Source organism: Lygodium microphyllum, chromosome 13 (genome assembly GCF_053477565.2).
Source record: "Lygodium microphyllum isolate KBCC chromosome 13, Lygodium_microphyllum_v1.1.10, whole genome shotgun sequence".
In the NCBI taxonomy this organism is placed as follows: Eukaryota; Viridiplantae; Streptophyta; class Polypodiopsida; order Schizaeales; family Lygodiaceae; genus Lygodium; species Lygodium microphyllum.
The window spans coordinates 103,493,037-103,510,975 of record NC_141147.1 but is presented as its reverse complement, the minus strand read 5'-3'; the positions used below and the strand labels follow the sequence as shown (position 1 = coordinate 103,510,975).

The following is a 17,939-nucleotide window of genomic DNA, read 5'->3' as shown; positions in this document are numbered from 1 at the left end:
ATCTTCCTCCTCTTTTTCTTGCCTTCATCCCTCGGTCAGCATGGAGCCACATCTCGAGATCAAGTACGAGCATATCCTTATGGTTCTCGGCCCCACACTAAGTTCGACATTCCTCCTATGCATTGCATGTTTTCATCCTCTTTGTACTGGAGCGCTTGGGCAAGTGAACAATTTTCCCACAAGGGACACTATCCAAGTGGCACCTGCTGCATAAACATTCTTCAGCATGTAGCATTGCATCTCCACCTCACTCTTCTCTTGTTCCCCTTTTTGGGCTTGAGAGGGAGTGTTAAGAAACCCTTCACCCGCAGTTTGCGTTTTTGCATTTCTGCATTTTGCGTTTAGGGTTTGTGTTTAGGATTTGCAGCCCCGAAAAGGGGTACCATCCTAGACTGTCCCTATTTATAGGCCACTCTCATTCATTCCTTACGGCTGATTCATTCAATCCATCGCCTCTTCTCTCTAGCCTCTCCACTAACCTCACACCCCTTCAGGAGGACATTGCGGTTCTTGGTTCATGGCTATCTTCATCATCTTCCTTGTGCTATGGCACCCTCGTTCCCTTGTATCACATTTACTCCATGATTCAGAACTTCATCATTCCATTCATCACGAGTTTCTTCTCTCTTTTCTTCTCGTCGCCATGTTTGCCGAGTTCACTCCGTGTTCCTCCCCACAAACCCTATTGTCTTATTGGTACGTCATCTTTTGACACCTATGGTCTTGGACCAAGAGGAGCAACTGAAAGGAACCAATGCTTCAAAATCTAAGGCTTTGATTGGTCAATCCTCTCAGAGGAAGGGGAAGGACCAAAAGAAGAAGGAGGACAAGTCTAAGAAGGACAAAGACAAGGAGTCTACTAGTCACATCTGTGACAAAACAGGTCATTAGAAAAAGGATTGCCCCAACAAGGAGAAGAAGAAAGGCTTCTGGAACAGTGGTTGCTCCCTCATCCACTGCTTTCCTCCATTTGGAGGTGGTTGAGGATTCGACCCTACCGGCTTCTAATGCTGCATTGACAGCCCTATTTACTCGAGAGTGGATTCTTGACAATGGTGCCTCTAGGCACATGACTCCTTCTGCAGATGTTACTCATTTGCGACCTTCTCATGGTCAAATGCTCATTGGAGATAGTTTGTCTATACCTATATAGGGACGGGGCAACATGCATCTAATTCCAGATGGGCATGGTGATACCCATGTATTTGAGATACTTTATGTGCCGACTTTGGGATATCATCTACTCTCGGTGCACAAGATTTGTGCCCTTAACCTTTTAGTCGAATTTGATGTGGATTCTTTTCAAATTCTTGATTGAGGATCGAGACAAGTTCTTTCTTCAGGTTATGAGAAAAATGGAGTCTACAAGTTGCGGTCTTCTTCTGCCTTGACTTCTCTTCTTCTTACCTCTCAAACTCAGTCCGAGTTGCGACATGCTCAGTTTGGTCACCTCAATTATGATTACCTTTGGAAGATATCTAAGGATCAGTTTGTTTGAGGTTTGCTAGATATTATGGTGAGTCAACAACCTAGTGTATCCTGCATCCGTGGGAGGCAGACTCGTGATATTGTTCCCAACAAGGCTTCGAGGCGGTCTTCAACGCCCTTGGAGCTTGTTTCTACTGATCTTTGTGGATTGATGCGCACAAAATCCCTTCACGGAAGCTTGTATTTCATGCTCATTGTAGATGATTACAGCAAGATGACATGGGCCTATTTCTTAAAGGTGAAATCGGAGGCTTTCTCCAACTTTAAGGATTGGTTGCTCTTTGAGGAGAACTGATTGGGGTGGAAACTGAAGACCTTACGCTTGGATAAGGGCGGAGAATTTGTTTCTAATGAGTTTGCTCGGTTTTGTGTAGACACAGCTTCCATAAGACAGGTGTTTGTGGACTATAGCTTGCAATCTCAAGGCTACCGTTTGTGTGATCTTGTTAAGCGGGATGTCTACACAAGCCATCACGTTCAGTTCGTGGAGGTTCCAACCCTAGAGGGGGGTGAGGACCACCCTGTTCTTAGGGATCCTGGTGATAGTTCGGCCCCGACGACTATTCCTCTTAAGCCTATGTCTCTTGAGGACCCTTCTTTAGATGAGATCCTACTTTCCAACCACCGGATTCACTAATTGGTCCTCCGTTGTTGGTGGACCTTCTAGAAACTTCAGCAGATGGAGAGCGCCAGGGCGAGATCCGGCCTTCTCATTGGGCTCATGACATGCTCCAAGATTCAGGGATCAAGGGGGTCCCTAAGGAGTGGCAACCATAGGATGGACAGCGGAGGTCACAACGGCACCAAGCACATTCTATGGAGTTTGTTTGCTCTAACTATTGTTTGATGTCCCATGTTATGTAGGATAGAGAGTGTACATCTGTGAAAGAGGCTTTACAGTCTGATCATTGCCGAAAAGCGATGGAAGCCGAGTTGGAGGCTATTGAGCAGAATGACACTTGGTACCTTGTGCCTCATCCCTCTCGTAAGAAGGTGATTGGTGTCAAATGGGTCTTTAAGACCAAGTACCATAGTGATGGCTCTTTGAACAAGCACAAGGCTTGCCTTGTTGCTAAAGGTTTTGCACAGTGCCCAAGTGTTAATTTCCATGATACTTTTGCCCCTACTGCTCGTATGGCGACTATTCATGTTGTTCTTGCCTTGGTTGGTCATAGGAGATGGCCCGTCTTTCAGCTGGATGTGAAGTCGGCCTTCTTGAACAATGATTTGAAGGAGGAGATCTATGTAGAGCAGCCTCCTAGCTTTGGTTCCTCAAATGGGAAGGTTTATAGGTTGAAGAAGGCCTTGTAAGGCTTGAAGCAGACTCCGCATGCTTGGGACAAGAAGATTGACTCGTTTCTCCATGCAAAGTTGGGATATTGGCGCTCTCAGGCCAATCCTCAGCTTTACATGCACACTTCTGAGGGTGGTCATGTGTTATTTGTTTTGTATGTTGATGACTTGATTGTTACAGGTGACCATGCCTAAAAGGTCGAAGAGACAAAGGCAGCCCTACATCAGAAGTTTGAGATGATGGATTTAGGACTTATCCATTTCTTTTTGGGCCACGAGATTTATCAGACTCAAAGGGGAATTTTCATCTCTCAACAGAGATATGTACATGAGCTCTTGGTGACTTTTGAGATGGAGGATTGCCGGTCCATTTCTACTCCTATGGATCCGAACTAGAAGGCCACTTCATACTCAAATTCTCCTTTGGCAGATGCTACCCGCTACCGTCAGCTGATTGGATCATTGATTTGGCTCCTCAACACACGGGTTGATCTATGTTTTACTATGTTTTGTTGTAGGTCTCTTGGCTGAGTTCATGAGTGCACCTCAGTAAGTGCATTGGCAAGCTGCTCAGACAATACTACGGTTTCTGACGGGACCTCTAACCTAGGGATTTCCTATCCAGTAGGTACAGGTGCTTCCGATTTTGTTCTTGCAAGTTGGAGTGATTCAAATTGGGCTAGCGATCTTAACCAAAGGCAGTCCACTACAGGTTATTGTTTTACCTTGGGTGCTGGTGCTATCTCTTGGAGTAGTAAGAAGCAGCCTACGGTAGCCCTATCTTTGACTAAGGGGGAGTATCGAGCCACGTCTTCTACCACATGAGATTGTGTGGCTTCGGCAATTCCTGAAGGAGCTTGGCTGCCCCCAAACTCATCCTACTATTCTGTAGTGCAACAATGAGAGTTGCATTGCCCTAGCACGGAATCCTATGTTTCATGCCCGGACGAAGTACATAGAGATCCAATACCACTTCATCAAGGAGAAGTTTTTGGATGAGACCATCGATGTGGCATTCTATAAGACCGAAGACAACCTTGCAGATTTGTTTACGAAGCCACTTCCCTAGGCTCTACTTTGCCGCCATTCCACATCCCTCCATCTACTGCCTTGTCCAAGATATGAGAGGGGGTGTTAAAGTCATCACCTAGACTGGCAAGCAGGGCCACGCAAGCAAGTGCCACATGGCTGGCAGTCGGCCAACTGCCATGTGGCAGCAATCAACTGTAACTACCGACTGCATTAATTCCAGCCAACCTAATTATTTTCAGGCATTATTTCCAGCCCATAAATAGGCTGTGTATTCAACAATCTTGGTCATTTGTGTCTCACATATTTCAGGCTGCAGACTGCGGAGATTGCTCTTGGGGCTGACGGAGACCGAGATCTTCGAGGTGGAGACATACACAAATATTCTCTCTGTATCCATGTATAATTCTGCATCCTTATACAGCATTCTTCACTGCAGATTTTCTGTGTTTCACTGTCTATTTCTCTTTCTCCCTTCTCTCTCTATTCATTCTTTGTCACGGTCATTCTCTTCCACATTGTTTCACTCTGATAATATCATGCATCAACCTTGAAACGGTTGCACAGATTTCCTGAGCTGAGAGTGAAGATGCATATAGTTGAGAACAGTAGAGTGAGAGACTGAGCACAATACTTGATGTTTAGTACAAAGACTAGTGTACCACTTTTTAGGTTCTGAATATATATAAAGTACAACAAGTGAAGGATACATTCACACCCGAACACGGTAAAAGGCACGGTGAGCCTTTATTCCCAACAACCTCCCACCTAAAGGCAACGTGCCTGAAGGTAGAGGAAAGAATCAGCTAAGTCTATGTATGTGCAAAGCTGAAAGACACATATACTATCCAACCCCCATCATCTGGTGACAATGAGCAAACCGCTCGCCTGGAAGACCCTTCGTAAGGTCTGCAAGATTATCATCTATATGTACATTGACAAGCTCGATGCCTTTGTTGTCAAGTACATCCCTAATAAAGTGATACTTCACCTGTAGCTTAGTCTTTGCGTGAAAGACAAGATTCCATGCTAGCATGATAGCACTCTGACTATCACAATGGAGGATAGGAACCTCTGTAATCCCAAGCTCTCTCGCCAGACATGAAAGCCATAACACCTCTTTGCATGCCTCTCTGGCAGCCACATATTCTACCTCTGTAGTAGACAATGCAACACACTTTTACAGCCTAGATATCCAAGAGATTGCTCCTCTTATGAACATAAACACATATCTTGAAGTAAACTTCCTGCAGTCAGAATGGCCAACATAGTCTGCATTCGTGAAACCGACAACAGAACAAAAGCAGATACACAAATCCTTTCTGCCCTTAAGGTATCTCATGATACCCTTCACTGCTTCCCAATGCCTTTTGCCAGGATATACAATGTATCTACTAACCACTCCCACCGCAAATGTAATGTCAAGACGTATAGCAACCATAGCATACATCAAGCTACCAACAGCTGAAGCATAGGGTATCTTGGCCATTTCAGCCTTTTTATCATCTAATGTAGAGTTGTCATCTGCACTAAGTTTCACATATAGAGGCAATGGTACACTAATAGCTTCCCCTTCCCCTCCATATTGAAACACTACAGAATTTTCATAATATACTCCTGTTGTGACAGATAAAGAAGACCCTTTGATCTGTCTCTGAGTATACGCATGCCAAGAATGTGATTTGCCTCACCAAGATCTTTCATATCAAAGCTCTTGTGTAGACTCTGCTTCAAGGAGTCCAAGGCATGAACATCCTTGCTTGCCTACAATTAGCATGTCATCCACATACAAAACCAAGAGAATAAGGCAAGCATTTGCTGCCTTCTTGACATATAAGCAATGATCAACTTGACAATGATGAAATCCCTGAGATTGCATGAATGTATCAAATTTGTGATACCATTCTCGTCGTGCCTACTTCAGCCCATATAGACTTTTGTTGAGTTTACATACCATGTGCTCCTTTCCTTTGCAACAAAACCGTCAGGTTGCTGCATGTAGATTTCCTCATGCAGATCACCATGTAAAAAGGCGGTTTTTACATCCATCTATATGAGTTCCATGTCCTCAGATGCAACCAAGCCCAAGATGGTTCGCATAGTAGTCATTTTGACTACATGAGAAAAGATTTCATCAAAATCAATTCCATGTTCTTGCTTATACCCTTTAGCAACCAAGAGTGCCTTGTACTTGGGCAAAGAACCAAAAGTGACTTTCATTTTGTAAACCCATTTGCAGGGTAACACTTTTTGTCCTTTTGGTAAATGTACCAAATCCCAAGTGCCATTCTTCATGAGAGATTCCATTTATGATAGCATTGCTTTTTGCCATTTCTTATTATCATGTCTGTCCATAGCTTCCTCGAAGCATGATGGTTCACCATAATCTGTTAACATGACATAATTAGCCACATAGTTTACTCCAGGAACAAATCTACTTGGTTGCTTTTGCACTCTGGTAGACCTACGGACCCAATGATCAAAATTTGCTTGCTATTCAGCCTGCAAATCCACATTAACAGCTTGCTGTTCTGCAGATTCAACCTGTTGTATAGCTGGTTTGGTTTGTTCTAGGTGCACATGTTCTTGCTCAATTTGTGGGACATGATGGGCAAGATCCTGCTGATCATTTTCCGCATCATTCCCTACATTTTCAAGGACATTTTCAATAGGTATTTGCTGTTGTCTAACGAGCATTCTTTGTTGTCCTATTGGTACATCCTCCCGGAATACAATCCTTCTAACCTCCTCTATTCTTTTGGACTATTTGTGCATGCTATCTTCCCGAAAGATAACATCATTGTTGCATACTACTTTAATTTTCTCGGGATCCCATAATCTATAACCCATTTCACCTTCATCACCATATCCAAGGAAAATACATTTACATGACTTTGGCTCAAGTTTGTTGCGTTCTTCCTTGCATATGTGCATAAATGCCTCGCAACCAAACACTTTGAAGTGTCCATACAAGGGTGGCTTTGCTCAACCACGCTTCTTGGAGAACTCCCGAACTCCCCCCCCCCCCTCCCCAAAGACTTGTTTGGTGACCGATTAATCAAGTGTATGGCTGCAATAACAACCTCTACCCAAAAACCATGGGGTGAAGCAACATGTGACAACATTGTACAGACATTGTCTTGAATAGTCCTATTCATACGCTCTGCAACACCGTTTTGGAGCAAATTATGAGGAGCAGTAAGCTCCCTTTTAATCCCTTTGCTATCATAAAAGTCTTGAAAGACTTTGGACACATATTCCCTACCATTGTCAGAGCAAAGGCATTTTAATGTCTTGTTGATCTAATTTTCAACAAGTGCTAAGAATTTTTTAAATTCATCCAAGGCCTCGTCTTTGCGACAAATTGGATAAACCCATACTTTGCGTATGGCATCATCAATAAAGGTAATAAAATACTTCTTCCCCCCTAGAGATAATCTTGGCATTTGACATACATCTAAATGTACTAACTCTAAGGGTGAAGACTTTAGAGAAAGATTTTTTGTGTGACATTTGAGCATGTTTACCATAAATACAATAATCACACTATTCAAAATCAGCATACCTCAAAGACGGTAAATAACAAAAAAAAACATCCCCTGGGCCTTAGCCGAAAAATTTTGAAAAAAAAAAAAAAAAAAAAAAAAAAAAAAAAAAAAAAAAATTTTTTTTTTTTTTTTTTTTTTTTTTTTTTTTTTTTATCCTGTGCCTGTGCCTGTGCCTGTGCCTGTGCCTGTACTCTACACTATACTCTACACCTACACCTGCACCTGCACCCCACCAGGTGGTATGATAGCCTGCATCATCTAGTTGCCCTGTGCTTATCAAGCTCTTCTTGAGCTAAGGTACATGTCTCACATTATGCAAAACAAACATGGAGCCATGCTGAAATTCTAGTTTCACACTGTCAATGCCTGCAATTTTACGTGCATGGTTATCCCCCAAGTGGACAACACCACGTATAGAACCATTATAGTCAGAGAACCACTCATGATGTGGTGTGACATGAAAAGACGCACCTAAATCAAGTATCCAAGTGTGCATATCATCCTCATAATCTGCAATCAATGCATGTGCATCTAGAGAAGAAGCAAGAAGTGCATCACCATCATTGTCATTGTCATGAGTGACTACATTAACCTCTTCTATTTTCACATTGCTCTTTTTGGCAGGCTGGCTGTCCTTGTTTTCAACCTTGTTGGCTTCATTGTTTTTGTTTTTGCCCTTCTCTTTCTTCAGTTGAAAGCATACCCTTTTGTAGTGCCCTTTTTTGCCACAATAATGGCACTCCACATTCTTTCCACGAGATTTGCTACGTGCTCTGTTTTTAGAACTACTCTTATGCTGAAATCTATCTCTAGTGTGTAATGCATTTGAAGACTTGTATGTTGAGTTATTCTGCCTATTGAGTTCTTCTATCAGCAAAGAACTCTCCACATCAGAGTATAGCAACTGAGCATTTGAATTACTCAAAGTTGTCCTAAAAATATCCTAACTTTCAAGTAGAGTGCATGGCAAAAAGGTAGCTTTAAACTCTTCATCAATATGAAAATCCAAAGCAATCAGCTGACTGAAAATTGAGTTAAACTCATTCAAATGTACAGATATGGCTGTACCCTCTTTCATGCGAAAGTCCATCAATTTTTTCAGTCAATAAACCTTGCTGGCTGCACTTTTCTGAGTATACAATTCTTCAAGCCTTTGCCACATTGCATATGCTGAATTCAGCTTCTCAATGTTGAAGAGCAAGTTGTCCGATACTGAGAGCTCAATGGTAGAGCAAGCAAGCTTGTCCAAGTCATCCCACTCATCTCGTTCCATATTTGCTGATTTGATTTCCTTTTTTTTTATGGGCTTTACATGTTTCTTTTGCACCAAGACATTATAGCATTGTTTTTGCCAAATTGCAAAATTATGGGCACCCTCAAGCTTCTTAATGTGCAAAAGATTACTGTTGTCACTATTTCCAGCCATATTTTGCAGTCCCAAATTGACTAACCAATCACCAAAGGCAACCCCAAACGTGACACAAGTGATCACAGTACACAAAAGTACCAACCTAGCAATGAAAATCCCAAGATTGCAGAAATTTCAGATCTGCAAATGGATTTTCAGAATTTAAAAATGTCATTTGCTGCACTCCTCAAGCAATTACTAACACAATGAGAGATCAAGCCACCAATTACATGTGAAATCCCCAAAATTTCACTGCAATTTCTGCTCGAAAGGCATTCTTGAGCACAAATTTGACAATTTGGATCAAAAGCCCCAAATTTTTAGAGGATAATCCATTCAGATTGCATTAACTCAAGTACCCAGGTGCATATACCATGCAATTCTTGCACAAATTGATGAAATTCTGCAAAAGCCCCATATTTCTCAGGTCCGGTGTACACAAATTTCACTAAAATTATAGAAATTTCACTGAAATGTGAAAAACCCCCAAAATTTCACGTGCAAATGTGCACTGATTTTGCAATTTCTGAGTCAAATTGTCCACTTCTGCATTAAAGTCCCCAAATCCAAGAAAAGCCCAATTTTTCAAGTCAGGCTTGCACACTGTGCATGTGTGTGCGAACACCCAGTTGTGGAGGGGGATACAATTGAAATGAATTTTTTTAAAAATGACAACATTGACTGCCGAATATGATCGGAGCGCCTACTAAAGCCCGTCTCATCCGCAGCACTGAACCTGTCACCGTGTCTACCCACTAAACCCGATTGCGTGTCACCTGGCCTTGGTTGCGTCACGCTGAGCTTGGTCACATTCGCATTGGCTGGTCACGTGCAGGTCCTGTTTGGCTTGCGCCAACCTATCGCATGTCACCTGCAGCAAGTGTTGACAAAGATGCCTCCTGATCCTTGCTCGCTACACCTACTTGTCCATCTGCCTCTCCTGCACCTGCTAAACACTGACAATTGGTGCTTGAAGCTCCTATTCGTCTATCAAGCGGCCTGACGCCCGTCACTGGCTTCGGGAAGCGTGCACAACCTGTGTGCCCTACTACCAACTTGTTGAGCACATTTCCTGAGCTGAGTGAAGATGCAGAGAGTTGAGAGTAGTAGAGTGAGAGAGTGAGTACGACACTTGATGTTTGGTACAAAGACTAGTGTACCACTTTTTAGGTTTTGAATATATATAAAGTAAAACAAGTGAAGGGTGCGTTCACACCCAAACACAGTAAAAGGCATGGTGAGTCTTTATTCCCAACAAAAACCTACTCAAACAATGGTAAAAAAAGAACAACACACTCCCTTTAATGAACTTGTAATTACATTGTGCCAAGAGAATGTGTCCTAACCTTCATGAAACAACTCCTCAAGCTTCCCTTTTCTTTCATAGAAAGAATGATTCTATCAATAAATCCCCTTGAGATGTAGCAAGGATGAATGATAACATCCGTAGCTACTTTAGCCCTCGTCGGCTTCCACTCCACCTATGAGGCACTTCACCTAGCAGATATGATCTAGAAAAGGCCAAACAAGAACTAGTATATCACATAGTGGCAAGTAGAACCTAGTTAGCCGCATAGGGTAGAAACATACATTTGTGCACATTGCACAACTTGGTTAGCTCCTTACTAGCTTTGGTAGTATAATTGCTTGCCCTCTCCAAGCATAAGGTCTTTGAATGTGTGCATTACAAAGAGCACCTTATTAGAAAGACTTAATATCAATGTAGCTAAAGCCTTAATGTTGGTCTTTTGTATGGCTTCTTATCTTTGTTTAAGCTTATTATGTATGGAGTATTATAAGTAGCATTTTGAGGCAAAAGATTACTTAGACCTACTTCTATCTCTATTCTCTCTAGCTCAAGATTTAGTGGTATTCTTCACAAGAGATGGAATAACAATCCTTCTCTTTAAGATATTCCCTTGTATTCATGTAAGGAGAGTGAGGATAGCACTCTCTCAAAGCTTGTAGTAAGGGGAAGATCAACATGAAAGGGATGGGCTTTAAGAGGGGTTCCTTGGGTAAAATGGTTGAGAAATGGGGCATCCTTGGACATTTGGATGGGGGCTAATAGCATTGGTCACATTGGTCATAAAGTGACCTAGTGCGAGTAAACTAGGGACACTTTAGGGTTAGGACAGTCAAGTCCTACTTGTAGAACTTGAGGCCCTATTGCACACATCGTTGTGTGATCACCACTCTTTGGACTCTTGGTCCTTTGGCCAGCGCATCTATATATTGGGACAGTGTGAGCTGGTGGTATGAAACACCAACTAAATCTCTAAGAGTGTGCTTGCAAGCTCTTGAATACCAAGCTTTCTTGATCAAGGCTCAAGTGTCAATCAAGAACAGGTACCCAACTCTAATACCATGCAAACAAATGCTAGGCCAAACACAACGAAACAAAAATATTACGACAATAGGATTAATGCAATCTAATGAATGCTCAAAATGATGAGAGTGTATAGAGATGTAGATGAGGCGAAGTGACCTCCAACCTCCATGTCTCAAGGACCATGGCAAAGGTGTGCTGAAAGTGTGTTGGGGATGCTAAGAACAGCACCGAGAGCATCGTACAAGAACATCATACACACCAAAAGTAAAACAATAGTCAAGGATGGATACTGGAATGTCAAATTGGATATTTTGATACATGGTATAAGTGTGTAACACTCCAGAGATTCGGCATGTCGAATAGCTGAGAGGATTCACTATACATGTCTCACTTAAGCAACTCTAGTAGCATATACATTTCTCACATATATGAAGCAATCCTTTGAGAAATTCAAGCCCATCTACTCTTCCGATGCAACTTTGAAATTGTGGGACCCCAATAAAACCTTCATGGCCATTTGTCATGCCAACAGCAATGGTGTAACAAAAGTACTGCCAAGTTCCATTGGCCTATGAGGATCAAATCCTAAAAGGAACTGAGTTGCATTATACCACATGAAATGAGGAGTTTATTAGCAATGTGCATGCCCTCAAGAAGTGGAGACACCACTTGATAGGACAAAGTTGTGAGTTTAGATTGAAACAAGCTACCAAACAGCTATATAGAATAACTATAGAAACCAAGTACTTTGACCATATATCAGAACCAAGCATCAATTCTTTAAGCACTTGTAACTGTTGTTTGGAGACCTGCAGGTCCAAACACTACAAGAAAACTCTTCTAAAGACATAGGGAAGTCTTAGACCCCATGCATGATACAACATTAAAATCCTCTCTCTACCTCTTCTGTGTTGCTCACTGAAGGCTTCTCCCTACTGTTTTCTTTTACATTTTTTGCAGAATAGAAAACATTGAACTTTTATTGCAAGAGACCCAACAAAATGGAGACAATTGCTTCATAGAGAGGATGTCCAAGGTGGAGCTGTTTCTTTACAGTGCCCCGAAAGAATACAGTACCATCCACAATAACTTTAATCTCTCTATTCAAGCTGTTGTTGCATGGTTAACACTCATATTGCTTAAAATTGCTTTAATGTGGCATTCACAGAGAGTATCCAAGGAGCACAAATTGGATGATAATTGAAAGGACTGAAGAACCAGCATGACTAGCACTTGAATCAATATTCACATCAGGCTTGCAGTAAAGACCTTGGCCATCATTCAAAACAAGGGACACAGTCATCATGTAATAGGTCAGAATTGGTGCTTCCTTCTAGTTGAACCTTGACAGTAGAGCAGGCATAAGAATCGTTCTGTGTGCTGCTAATAAAGTGTTGCTACCATCACCACAGGAATGGCTATTACGAGGACGGGATGCCCTCCTTGTTAAGAGCAACCAGTATGAAAATTTCTGTGTACTTTATTGAGCTTTGTTATCTAGACCTACCTGCATGTGCATATCAAGTATGCCTTTGATGGTGGATAACATCAACAGCACACTCTTTGACTCACCACAAATAAGGAAAACGATTATTTGCAATACCTCAGACTTCGGATTATGGCTTCTGCAGCAGATGCCTCTTTTAATGCCTCTGCAGCAGCTAATGAAGCAGCATCTCTCATATGCACAGCCTCCTAAATATCCAGCACAAGAAGTAAAACTCAGAACCATGGAGTGGTATAGAACTTTCAATAGTAGCAACCTTGAACTCAAAACCATCTACACATACATTTCCCAGTTCCACAAGGCTTGAACAAAGACACTCCCAACTGACACTGCCATCAGTTAAACGCTTGTTGTGAACAGATGCTTTAACCAGTTTGATTAATGAATCAGAGTCAGATGAACTGGCTCTCTTTCCAGGTGAGGCAATTGGTGCCTTAATCTTTGAGTCCGCTGATTCAGGAGATCGTCCCACCTCTTGCAGTTTCTGTGAATTCCCATTGGTTAATCCTGGAGCAGGCACCTGTGCATTATAACTGGAACTTTTTAGATGAAAATATGAAACCAGAAGATCAACTGCTTCCATAAATTGGGAAGAAAAAACTTTGCACAAAATATTGGAATCTGTCACAAAAAGACGTGGCCATTTCAACAAGAAATAACAAGGAAAGACAAGGAATAATGTTCCAAAATTAGGATCAATTGCTAAATCTGAAATTTTAAAAAACACTAATATCCCCATCAAATAGTTCTAAGCTTTAACATATGAAGTAGTACATCCACCAGAAAGATTGTAAGAACAAGTTAACTACGTAGAACAGCCCACAGAAAGCTTATATTTTATTATGGAACAGATCTGAGATAGCACAAGTCAAGACTGCATTCAGTTGTAGTCATAGCAGACAGAAACAAAGTAAATTCACTTGTAGCATGGCCTATAGAAACAGACGGCATAATGAGAGACTAGAAACAAGCCATGCAACTGGTGCAAGGATTCATACCACTGATGTCTTACTTTCTGCCTTTACTGCTTTCTTTGGGCTTAACTTCTCTTTTATCTCCTTGATTGCAACTGCCCCTTCCCAGCTTCCCCGTAATGTCTTTGCTCCAACAACGAGCAAGTCCCCAACCTTTGATGCACTAGATGCAGTAATTAGGCTTCCAAAAGACCTGCGCTTAGGAGTCTCTCCCGCATTACTTTTCTGTGCAATCGTCCCAGGGCTTGAGGGAGTCTTAAGAGTTGGGGAAGCTGGTTGTGGTTTAACAGCTCTTGGAGAGCCCCTATCAGCTGAGCGTGAGAGAGCAGCAGGAATAGCACCTCGGCCTGTGGCAACACTGTTGAGGCGAGGTGATGAATCTGATAGTGATGTCCTAGATTTGGCAGTCTTTTCGTGCTTGCTTTCAGAAGTAAGTGATGGAGTACTGTCGCGGACAGATGAGCGTCCCGCCTTTTCAGATGGTCTTGAAGTGTGTCTCAATTTAGGGGTGCCGGCATTTGAGCTAGAAGCATTGGTGGATCTCGAGAGTGCACTTTCAACAGAGACAGAATCAAATCTCTTTGAAGAGACTCTTGCCAGGCCAATCTCTTGAGCAGTAACAGGCGGTAGGGAAGCATTAGTGTTCGGTGAAGACTTGTTAGCAGCATGTCCTTGTTGCAATGAGGAGCGCCCGCTCCCACCCTGTGCAATTGGCAATGGCGAAGCCGGTGCAGTCCCCATTTGTGCATGTTGTGAAACAGTGAGCTCCTTTCCTCCATGGCCATTTTGAGGTGGAGAACGACCGCTTCTACCGTTCGCATTCTGCAAAGGCTTTCCAGTACTTGCAGGGGCAATAGGTGTAGTGACAATGTCTTCGGGGCTACCGACGCAAGGATGCCGGCCTGCAACGGGCCTGACACCGCGGAGGACAGGGAAAGGGTAGCCGGATTCAAGCTTATCAACATGGATGAATTGCCCTAGCTGCAGCTTGTCGCTAAGGATGAGATCATTGTGCTCCTCATCAAGCGAGACGAATGTGGCGTGCAGCGAATCGGAGACCTTGAGGTAGAAGCCATGGTTGGGCCACAGGTCATCGCCTGTGCCAGCGAGGGCCGGGAGGATGGTGATCACCTGGAGCAGGACGGAGCGGTGCTCGCCGGCGACCTTGAAGTCGGAATTCATGTGGTGGAGGAGCTTCAGGAGGACGCCTGGGGTCAGGGAAGCCATGGCCAGAGGCCTGAGGGAGGGGCGGCAGGGGGCAGGGGGAGAACTGCTACGACTGTATCATCATCATCATCATCATACTACCACTTTGGGCGCTTTGAATGCAGGTTCGTTATGGGGTTCTGTGAGAAAAGAAGACAAGCGGGAGGGAGAATAAGTCTCGTCAACAATCAGAGATTGAGAGAGAGAGAGAGAGAGAGAGAGAGAGGTGTTTGGTGGGAGGAACATACCTGTTGTAAAGCGTTTTGTGATGAGAGAGAGAATGGACAGAGACTGCAGACCCAACATCGATAGAAGGACTATACAAGTGAACTGACTGACGCTCCACACACACCCCCCCCCTTCCCCGCACTGTGGCACCTCGCCACCTCACATGCCACATAGTCTTTCCCACGCACATGCTCTTGCCTCTAGCTTTTTTTCCTCGTCCGAGGCCCCATCATCCTTCCTCATACATATAATACATATACACTAGACCTCGATTCCATGGAAGTCTAGCAAGTAAATTGAGGCTTGCAATTTTTGAAATCAATGGAATTTGAAGTTGCCACATGAGGTGAGGTTCACTTAACTTGCACAATTATAAGCGCCTTGCCACATGCATGTCAATTGACATGAACAACACGTGCTATTTACTTCACTCCATTTTGACCATGTGCCAATGGAAGCTATGGTGGACCCCATCCAGATATAGCGATGACAAGAAGAGAGAAAAATGTGAAATTTGTGAGTGGAAGAAGTGTGTATATATGTGTGTGTTACAATAAGCATATGCCACATGTGCAGTGTAGGCTTAATTGATGGAGCACCCTCGTTTTTTAAAGGTAAGTAAGGTATATGGGCCAACAAGGTTGCGGCCTCAATAAGATCACTGACCACCCCCCAATAGAGGATCACTTTTTTTAGATTTTCTAGTGATTTGATTGGTCAAATCTTGGCAAAGAAGCAACCCATTTGTCAAATTCAAATTTCAAACTATGTTTCTATTTTCCTTTTGGCCCTTAACTATCGGCTTTTTAAAACTGCATCAATTCATTTTCCTCAACCATACTTGTTGAGAAAAAATTCATGGCCCCTCTTTAGCTTTGCAATTTTGCATCCTTCAAACAATCAAATTCAAATGCCATAGCCAAGAAGATACAATGTGTTATTTTTTCATATCACTCTTTTGGGCTAGTACTTTACTCCATGAACCTCAATGAGTGCCTTCATTTCCAAAGTGCAAGTTAATACCAATGGCACAAGTGTAGGTTAAGTTCAACTATCGACTTGAACATCAATTGACCTACGCATGGCCTAACTCTAAGAAGGCCTAGCAAGTTTGTTAGAGATAAAGGCTCCTGTGGCTACGCCGGCCCTATCTTTACTTCACACATTGTGACTAGACACATGTACACTCATGTGACTGCCACCCATCACTATCACTTTAGTCTCTATTCTTTTATAGTGACTATTGAATAAGGAAAGGCCAGTCACACATTGTGAATGTTGGAGTTCCCATATACGAGTCTCTCTCTCTCTCTTGCTCTCTTGCTTCATTTGCCATAGTTCTTGCTATGCTCTTACTTTCACTTGTGTGCTTCCACTCAAACTCTACCTTTCAATTGGTATCAAAGCAGGTATTCAAGGAGCTTATTCATCCTTTGCTTTAGTCCAAATTCAAAACTTCAACTCAATGTTTCATGGCAGCCATTGTTTCTTCCTCCCAAGGTATGCATTGAGTCTTCCCTTCTTTTAGCTTGTCCCGGCTTATCGAGGAGCTTCCTAAGGCTTAACGAGTCTTATCAAGTGCCTATTGAGCTGAGGAGCAGCCATTCTATCCATTTTGAGTTGATACATAGCATGTTGTAGAAGTTTTTGGATAGCTATGGCAACTTGACAACACTTTTGTATTTTGGCCATAACATTTGCATACGATATCAGATTCAGGTATTATATAGCCAAAAATAAAGAGCGTGACAAAAGGTATAGATTGACCACTTATAGAGTTGATTTCGTGCAATTTTTAATTCTCTGTTTTATACAAAACAAAATAGTTATGATTTGGACAATGAGCACTTGATTGGTTTATGCTCTACTGATACTTATAGGGAATGTATGCAATGCCCAGATGCTACATTGATGCTCTAAAAAGGCTTTTGGGCTAATTAGAGCTTGATTGGCTCAGTCATTGACCACTTATAGAGTTGATTTCGTGCAATTTTTAATTCTCTGTTTTATAGATTGACCACTTATAGAGTTGATTTCGTGCAATTTTTAATTCTCTGTTTTATACAAAACAAAATAGTTATGATTTGGACAATGAGCACTTGATTGGTTTATGCTCTACTGATACTTATAGGGAATGTTTGCAATGCCCAGATGCTACATTGATGCTCTAAAAAGGCTTTTGGGCTAATTAGAGCTTGATTGGCTCAGTCATTGAAGTGTTTATTGTTATAGTAGAAATTTGGGTAGCAAGCATACAACAATGAGCCTCATGCTTTAAATGATTATTGTGCCTACATGGTACTTCGTGTATGCTGCGTATCTATGGTGATGTCTAGCATTGATGTATGAGCTTGATATCGGTTATAACATGCTTTCACACTTTGATACACTTAGGCTTTAGTTAGTTGCCTTGAGCTTTCGTGCTTACTCACTTAAGAGTATTGAAGCTTATGCTCTCAAATATATATGTGATATGCTTAGGCTTCCCAAATAATTTAATGTATATGTCTTGAGCTTTGCTTGCTTACTTTGAATTTTGGATTCACTTCCAGTGAGAAATGTTTATACTTACTTGGGAGAGAATGGTTCTTTGAGACATTGGGACTCTTGGTTCATATACATGCTCTCCTATATGCTATCAGATGCAGTTACCTCCATTTGTAGGCTGATTTGATTCCGTATACTTTAGACTCCAACACTTACCTCTATCACTAATTTGTTAGTGATGTATATGCTTATGGGATATATGATTTACTAACACTTTGAATTCTCGACAATCTTTGGTACTAGTGATCTATGCTTAGTCACTTCTAATTGCATTCTTTGTATCCCACTTGCTACTTGGATATCCCTCGTAGTGAAAGCTTTCTTTCTTGGATATTTGCCCACAATTGGATTGACATGTATTGTTGTCTTTATTTTAGCA

General features: G+C 42.2%; 1 protein-coding gene across 1 annotated transcript in view; it reads right to left on the bottom strand.

Annotated features, from left to right (window-relative positions):
• LOC148026998 (protein CORTICAL MICROTUBULE DISORDERING 2-like) overlaps window positions 1-15,151 on the bottom strand; it is a 35,158-nt gene extending 20,007 nt beyond the window's left edge. The window contains exons 1-4 of the mRNA XM_087691542.1: window positions 15,034-15,151; window positions 13,604-14,925; window positions 12,889-13,125; window positions 12,702-12,793 (exon numbers count right to left, since the gene is read on the bottom strand). Of these exons, the coding sequence (XP_087547668.1) occupies window positions 12,702-12,793; window positions 12,889-13,125; window positions 13,604-14,806 (1,532 nt within the window). The 5' untranslated portion in view covers window positions 14,807-14,925; window positions 15,034-15,151. The remainder of the gene's footprint in view (window positions 1-12,701; window positions 12,794-12,888; window positions 13,126-13,603; window positions 14,926-15,033) is intronic.
• Window positions 15,152-17,939: the final 2,788 nt, after the last annotated feature.